Below are 8,135 nucleotides of genomic sequence, written 5' to 3' on the forward strand. Positions count from 1 at the left end.
GTACAATACTTTCAACCAATTGGTCACCAATTACAATAATGACTTTCCTGATGGTCCACTCTTTGATTGCCCTTCATTTGATGATGCACGTTCCCTCTCGGTGTATGATTCGTTCTGGGATGTTGGTCAACTTACCCATCCCGGTGAGGCGTGGGCAGTTGACCCAAAGACCCAGGATGGGATTCAGGCATACCTGGCCAAGACACATGCTCTTGATGAACTTTCTCGAGTGGGGCGTGAGTGTAGACAAATGATCAATTGGGCGATTGAGATTGAAGACAAGATATCAATACTACGAACTGTTCTTGCATTAGAAGGTGGGGTTGTCTTACCTGCGTGTCGAGTTGATTATCAATGATTGATTGAGGTCTTTTGGATGTTGGTATTCAGATGAGAATGTTGAAACAATTCCAAACGCGTGGATGATAGGAATCGTAAGGTCAGTAAAGGCCAGAAATTCAGATCGATTGATCGAAAGCAAGACAGTCTTGAACACACTTCTTGCTCACCTGACACTATATCAACGGCGATTATGGATCAACTGGAATGTGGGGATGTTGAAGGTGCTTGACAAAACCGCGACATACGCTCAGCAACCTGCTCTTGATCTCAGACTTCGGACCGAGTGGAATAAGTTAGCAACGAGTTCAAGGGAGGACTGGGCAGGCCTGACACGAGTTCCAATACTTGAAGCTGAGCCCTTGGATGAGGATGAAGCTGCCGAGTTGGAAATGGTGGGGGATGAGGTCCGAGAAGAAGAAGACGAGTTGGATTGGGATGAGGAGGCTGAGGAGGATGCGAGTGATGATGAGAACAATGAGATTGGGGTCGATTAAGATCAGCAGAGCGCTTCAAACAAACATGAGATTAATTAATTGAAGCACTTCCAGTCCATTGATTGGTTTAGTTGTATGATTTGATCTGATGGAAGTTGAGGCCGAGTGAGGTGGTTGTTGGGTTTTGTTGAGTGGATTGCAAAGTTGTAAACATGGAGAGTCAGAGAAGGGAAACTATGCAAGTCATATGTACTTTGTGAAGAGGGTTCCTGAAAAGATTGACTGGTGAAAGATTGGTGAGAATGAACCCACGCTGCCCCTGCCAGAGCGCTCTGAGAAGTCTCAGAACGCTCTGGTGTGTCTCAGAGCGCTCTGGCGTGTCTCAGAGCGCTCTGAGGTGGGCTCTTGGACCAAGTCACTTGTAACATTTGGTTTAGCAATGGAGTATGACCCAATGCACCACAAAACGTGCTCCTGAGTGATTTTGGGTGGTTCAGCAGTGTTTTTGACTTGCAAAAAAGTCGCTAAAGTTTTGTTCCAGAACACCTGCAATGTTCTGGTGCTACAGATCGGCACATTAGCCGATGGTATTTGACACATTACCTTCGGCTTGTATGTCAATTGGTACAGGCGCCACAGGTGGATACCTCGGATTTTGTAATCCGAGGTAAATATGTTGGCGGTGAAGTCGAAATTGGAGACTTTATTGGCATCAAATGCTTGCTATACACACAAGCACTTTGCTGCTCAGTGGGCCCGTCAAAGAACATTACAGCTGTCTGCCACAGAAGACCGGGGTTTCTGAAATCTGGAGGATTGGTTGATTGAACTGCTTGACTTTGAAGAGGAACTACGGGACGCTCAGTGAGTACTTGTTTTTTGGTGCTGATTGCTTATTGTATCAGATTCTCAACAATCCTATATGTTACCTACATACAAACATCCATAGCGCTCAACTGTCCCGTTTAAATGCCACTCAAATGCAAAAACATGAGCCAGGCAGAACAAGAGCAAGTTCTCACTTTACCTACTTCGATTGTAGCCTTGGAAGAGAGAATAGCTGCCGTGGTTGCAGATTTGGGAGACAAGCAGTTTTGCAATTTGAAAGAAGCCACAGGTGGGTATCTCTTATATTTTACATTTCTTTTCTAATAAGAATAATCTGATAAGTCACTTCTGCAGATGATAAGGCTAAAGGACTCATCCGAGTCCGCATGGAAAAACAGAAGTTATACGAAGCCAAAGTGGGGATATTGGAGGCACAAAAGCAATGGGAGAAGTATGGTCAAGCCGGTGCGGCTCATGCTCTCTAAACTTTTCTACTCTAAACATAGCCTTGTCAAATTGAAATGAATATACTTATTTGATGTTGGGCAGGAACTCGTGCACAACAGAGGTTGAAGCAATTCATGAGGAATAAACAGAACCTATTCAAACAAAAGTTTGATTCGTTCAAATTACAAGTGTCAAAATACAATCCGATCCCACCCCTTAGTGAGCTACCTTGTCCAACCTTTGATCAGGCCAAGTCAATGGAGATCAAGGACCCATTTTGGGATATGGGTTCACTCTTGCATCCTACCGAGGCTTGGGCAGCGGACCCAGGAACCAAGGAAGGTATCCAAGCATTTTTAACACACAGAAACTGCTCTGACACTACAAGAAACATAACATTTTCTGGGCAGAAAATTAAATTATCTGTATACAAAAATCTGGAAAGGTCAGAAACAGAGCAAAAAATATGAAATAATATGCATCCTGTTCCTTGGTTTGAGATCTCCAATCTGCATATTTTTACGTATTTTTAGGGTTCATATTGGTGAGTGTACTAACAATAAACCCTCATAATCATCAGATTACCACCTGTAACAGATGCTGGAATTTGGCTGATCAGTGCTGAGAGAAAATTTTGATTACTACAAAACCCCATAACTTTGTCAATTATGGCTCAAAACACTCGATTGTGAGTGCATTGGAAAGCTGGTATTTGCGTGAAGATAGTTCATAAATGAAGCAAATACGTGGCGGGCCTGCAAAGAAAGATATCCCCAATGAAATCGAATTTCACATATCATCGAATAGAATGTCAGTCATTGGGATTACACATTTTATGTCACAACAAAAGTTGTAGTTCAGGAATTCAGCTTTCTAATGCCCCTAAAATCGAGTGTTTTAAGCCAGAATTGACAAAGTTATGGGGCTTTATAGTATTCAAAACTTTCTCTCAGCACTGATCAGCCAAATTTCTTTCGTATGCTCCTAAAATTGTGTAGGGCAGAAAGTGGCAAAAAGCACCTAAAAGCGCTGGTGTGAGTAAAAGGCTTTGTTGGAACTAAGTCTCAAACACAGTACGAAAACACACCTAAATGGTGAGGAAGTTGATGGAAGAAATGAGAAGAAAGTGGACGTCAAAAGAATAGCGAGATAAGTGAGTGAAGAACAAAAAGTAAGGCTACAGTATGCGCTATTTATACAAAAGAACAAGCCTAAAATTCATCACACACAACACGCTACAAGTCCAGTTATTCCTATAACATTTCATTATCCATCTCTACCATTCAGCCATTAGTTGTGTCATTTCCAGCTGCCTAGTTAGTCTGTATCATGTTGTGAACTAGGACGGTCAAAAAAGGGAAATAAAGAAATAAGGGTTTAGCACAACGAAGAGTAGAAAAAGACCAGTCTAGGATAAGTACATAGCCTAGGCTATAATGACTAATTACGAAAATTTCATCATCTGTTACAGGTGGTAATCTGATGATTATGAGGGTTTATTGTTAGTACACTCACCAATATGAACCCTAAAAATACGTAGAAATATGCAGATTGGAGATCTCAAACCAAGGAACAGGATGCATATTTTTTCATATTTTTTGCTCTGTTTCTGACCTTTCCAGATTTTTGTATACAAATAATTTAATTTTCTGCTCTGTTTCTGACCTTTCCAGATTTTTGTATACAAATAATTTAATTTTCTGCCCAAAAAATTTTATGTTTCTTGTAGTGTGAGGAGCTTCGTCGGATCAGCCGCGAAATTCAACAAATGGTGGTATTTGCACTAAAGACGGATGAGAAGTTTGATTGTCTTTGAGGATTGTCTTTGAAAGGTATGTATAACACAAATTTTGATTCATGTATACATTACATAAAAGACTAATCAATAGATGATCAAATTACATGATTTGAATTGTTTCATTTCATCTTGACTCGCATTGTATGGATTTTGTTCATTTGATCCTGATTTCTATTGTACTCGACAGAATGGGACCCGGAATCCAGCGGAAAGGATAGCCCAATTGACTTGGTACAACCAATGGGAAGACGTGCAAAGGATGTCTGGGACAATACTGGAACCGCTCCGCACCACTCTGGATTTTGGCCTGTTTAGGTTGCGGAGCGGAGTCACTGCGCTTGAGCGCACCGCACCGGCTCCGCTTTTTTTCTAAAAAATTTGGGCTCAGGTGGTGTGGAGCGGCAAAACCGCTCCGCTTGCGCTCCACACCACTCTTTTGAGCGCTTGATCAGCGAGAAAACCCATAAGATTGAATTTATTTCAAGGTGGTGAAATAGTAAATATAAAAATATAAAGTATATGCCTATATAAAGTAGCATAGATTAATTCTGACAACAAGTCTTCATTGTAGGCCGCTTGTGGACAGCGGTGTTCACAAGAAATATATAATGATTTTAAATTTTGAATAGTGCGAATGGCTGTGATAAAATCAAGAGTTCTGTCAATTGGAGGTCCAAAGTATTCAAGTTGACACCAAGTGATTTGATTAAATTTGCTGCTTAATGCATTGAAGCTAGAGTTGATACCCAAAAGAATCAGATGTAATCAAAGCAGACTGTGGTTGGTGCTTGGATAAACTGATCTAAACTTGTAAAACAAACACCTAATTTACCATCTTTTTGGTGTTCCCGTACTTCTACTCCATCTTCTTCTAGATTGCAAAGCTTTGTAAGTGAAAGTCGTTTAACAGGACAATAATTAGGTTGAAATCATCTTTTCAATTATTCAATACCAGATTTGCACATTCTGAACTATCTATAGAAATTGTTTCAAAATAGAATGTTATAACAGATCTTGACCAAGCCTTTGAAATTGATCGCAATTGAATTAGTTCTGAAAACGATCCAAGTTTGAGGTAAGGTAAAGCTTTGAGGTGAGCTCTTGGAGCGTTCATTTCACAATCTTGATTTTCCAACAATCAATTGACAAACTCCTGCAAGATTTGTTTGAGGATTCCCAAAGGTAATCCATTTTCATTCGAGTCTTCGACGTCGTTTGTCTCCTTGTACGTTTCAGTGCAAAATGAATGGTTCGAATATTCTTAGGAGATGCTTTCAAGCATTTTGAAAGGCTTCGAGTGGTTGTTGTTTCTTCAAAGTTGATAATTGGTGTTTGAAGGGATGGATCGGTTGGGCTAGATCAAAGGGTTTCTGCTCCGCTCTATAGAGCGTGGAGTGCAAGGCCGGGGCGGGGAGCGGAGCGATGGCTCCGCTCCATGATTTCCCGGTCCCAGGAAGTGGCGCGGGGGCTCTGCTCCAATGTGTGGTGCGCGGAGCGCCAAAAATAGCGCTGCGCTACCGCTCCGCTGCCACACCTTTGAGTGGAGCTGTTCCAGTATTGTCTGGGATGAAAGCCGAACGGTTCTGAGTGGATTACACATGAACATTCGTCAGTCATTTGCTCGAGATTGGATGGGATGGAACACTCACCTGGTTCAATTGCTGCGAGAAACACTTCAGTACAGTAGATCGACTTCAGAATTTGATGACATATTAGCTTTCAGATGGGACGAGCTGATTGTAAAGTGCAAGGCCGAGTGGGAGAACAATGTGAACACATCGAGCCTGAAGCAGAGGCACTGGATGAACAAGATGCTCTTGAGCAGACAATGCTGTTGTGGGGAGAAGAAGAGGGGGAAATAAGAGTGCCTAATGATGAGCTTGAACTGGAATATGAGGATGAGGATGAGGATGAGATGAAAAACTTACTGGATGAGATTTGATTGGTCTTCTTCCATATTGAAGCATTTTGATGAGCGTTTGTTGTGTATATATTTTGATAGTGTTCTCTGAATTGTTTGAATCATAATTGGTATAAGTTTGTTTTGTTTTGTTGATCAGTTGATTTCATTATATGTTGTGTTCCGTGTTCTCTGAGTTGATTGATTTTGGGTTTTGTATAAATAAATTCCTTTTGTTTTGTGTATAAGTTGACTGCATGTGAATTCTGGGCAGACGTACACTCTGCGCAAGTTGAGGCTAGAAAGGAAAACCTGGCGGGACAGACTTGTCTTTGAGGTGGCGCATGCGGGAAGACAAGTCATGCTTGGTGTAGACAGACGACTCTGGCCTTCAGACAGGTCTGTGATGGACTTTGGGGATGCGGGTCTTCAGACAAGTCTGAGTGTGGCCTGGACAGACAAGTCTGAGTCTCAGACAGGGCTGTGATGGACTCTGTCTTGAAAGAGTGTGAAAAATGACTTGAAAAGACAAGTCTTGTAGATCTTTGAATCTTACAGTGGACATAGGGATAGGATCCGCTGGGAATGACACATTTCCCAAGGTATACTATCACAGAGGTCTGGTAGACAGAGGTGGGGATTACATCCAAATGTGACAACTGCTAGTATAATCTGAAATGCAAGTTTGATCTTTTCAAATTACATGTGAAGCCAATACAGAGGTCTTAGGTGTTGGTATTCTGTTGTAACAAAGATGTAAGGTAGGTCCATATGTAACACCTATCTCAAGGTGTACAGAGCTATCTTCCTGTTATGTGAAGTATACCAGAATATTTACAAAGACATGGAGAACAACATATCAGAAGAGACTTGAGAGATTCTACTAGGAATGTGATGTTGATGAAGCACAAAGCTGAGATGCAATGAATGTGAACAGAGTACTAGGAGTGCGGCTGGTTACCAATCCCAGCTATCAAAATACATCAAATGTTCATGATTTTCCATAGTGCCAGAAAAGTTAGCTCCAGTTGACAAGAATAAGAAGCTTGTAGGCTAGATTTTGAAGCTTACCTGGGAACATGGGACCAAGGTTCTGTGGACAAGTAGCCTGTGATATGAGCCCCTCAACATGAGCACCAACATCTATTTTATCAGACAGTTTCTTCTTTACTTCATCTAAAGGGTCTAGAGCCTCTTTGGAGGCTACGGGAAGGCATTTCCTCATTTTGACTCTACTGGTGTCCAGATGGTCGACATCATAATGAGAAATGAACATTTGTGATTGAGTGGTTGGTGTGTCAAGAGGTCCAGTTGGGTTGCATTCAGATTGTGTATCCTTAGGAAAGTGTTTGCTGTTCCTGTCCAATCAAAATCTTTACAATGAGCCCAATGAATCAGTACGTATACCGATGTAATGAACTATGCTCACCGACTTGGAAGAGGATTGAATATGAAAACTTCCAACATTGTCAAGATCACATCATTGTTCATTCTAAATACTCGCAATGTATTCTTGCAAGAGTCTGTGAAAGTACCCTTCAAGTCTTCAATGCCAAATGGAGTAATTATGTCTTTAGTAAGCCTGAAAGGCACCTTCTCAGGTACAGGCAACCAGGAACTCTGATATATTGGAATTTGAAAGATGTAGGAAAACAATGGTATCAACTACAACTAAAGATACCCAGAGACCTGTGAAACTCTGCTTACATCATCAAGAGCTATCCCAAAATCAATATGAAATACCTCTCCTGTGAGCTTATCCAGAAGTATATTGGATTGGTGCCGGGCCCCTAAACCAACTATGTACCCTGCAATGAAAGAGGTAGCCACTGATCTGATGTAGCTCGTTTGACGGTTGTGGTAAAATTCTACAGAGTGATCACCCATACTGGCCTGCCTGGAAGATGAATAAATGAAGAGAGTCAGTTCAATAGATGAGCAACAGGTAGTTCTAGATTGCTCACTTCAAAGAAATTGTATGTTCAACAAAATCCAGCACACCTGTATCACTAGATATTGGATGCATTGATAGGTTCCAAATTGTAAGTTGCGGTCTAAGCTTGGGATGTCATTGAGTAGCAATTTAGTCATTTCACCATAAACCTGCTGAAAGGCTGAATCTTGGCGTATATCATCTCTAGATTGAACCTTTTGAGCACAAGACAAAAGCACTAATCAGCCAAAATCAACTTTATAACCAATAATAACAAGAAACCCACCAGCTGACAATATTTGTGGCTGTCTGTACCTTCACAAGTGAGAATGATGGGTTGACTTTTTTCAGAGTCTGAAGCCTTCCAATTAGATACTTCTTCTATGGTTCCGCACTGTATGGTCCTAAGCTACACGCACCTGCCCGTCGTGGTGGCGCTCTTTGGAGCCTATA

At 41.4% G+C, this 8,135-nt stretch overlaps 1 protein-coding gene across 1 annotated transcript; it reads right to left on the reverse strand.

Moving 5' to 3' along the window:
* Nucleotides 1–7,174: 7,174 nt before the first annotated feature.
* MELLADRAFT_39798 (uncharacterized protein) lies at nucleotides 7,175–7,636 on the reverse strand (the record flags this gene model as incomplete). Its single annotated transcript, XM_007416321.1, has 2 exons — nucleotides 7,175–7,369; nucleotides 7,457–7,636. The coding sequence occupies 2 exons, from the start codon at nucleotides 7,634–7,636 to the stop codon at nucleotides 7,175–7,177; spliced, it is 375 nt and encodes a 124-aa protein (XP_007416383.1).
* Nucleotides 7,637–8,135: the final 499 nt, after the last annotated feature.

The sequence above is a fragment of the Melampsora larici-populina genome, assembly GCF_000204055.1.
Source record: "Melampsora larici-populina 98AG31 unplaced genomic scaffold MELLAscaffold_59, whole genome shotgun sequence".
Classification (NCBI taxonomy): Eukaryota; Fungi; Basidiomycota; class Pucciniomycetes; order Pucciniales; family Melampsoraceae; genus Melampsora; species Melampsora laricis-populina.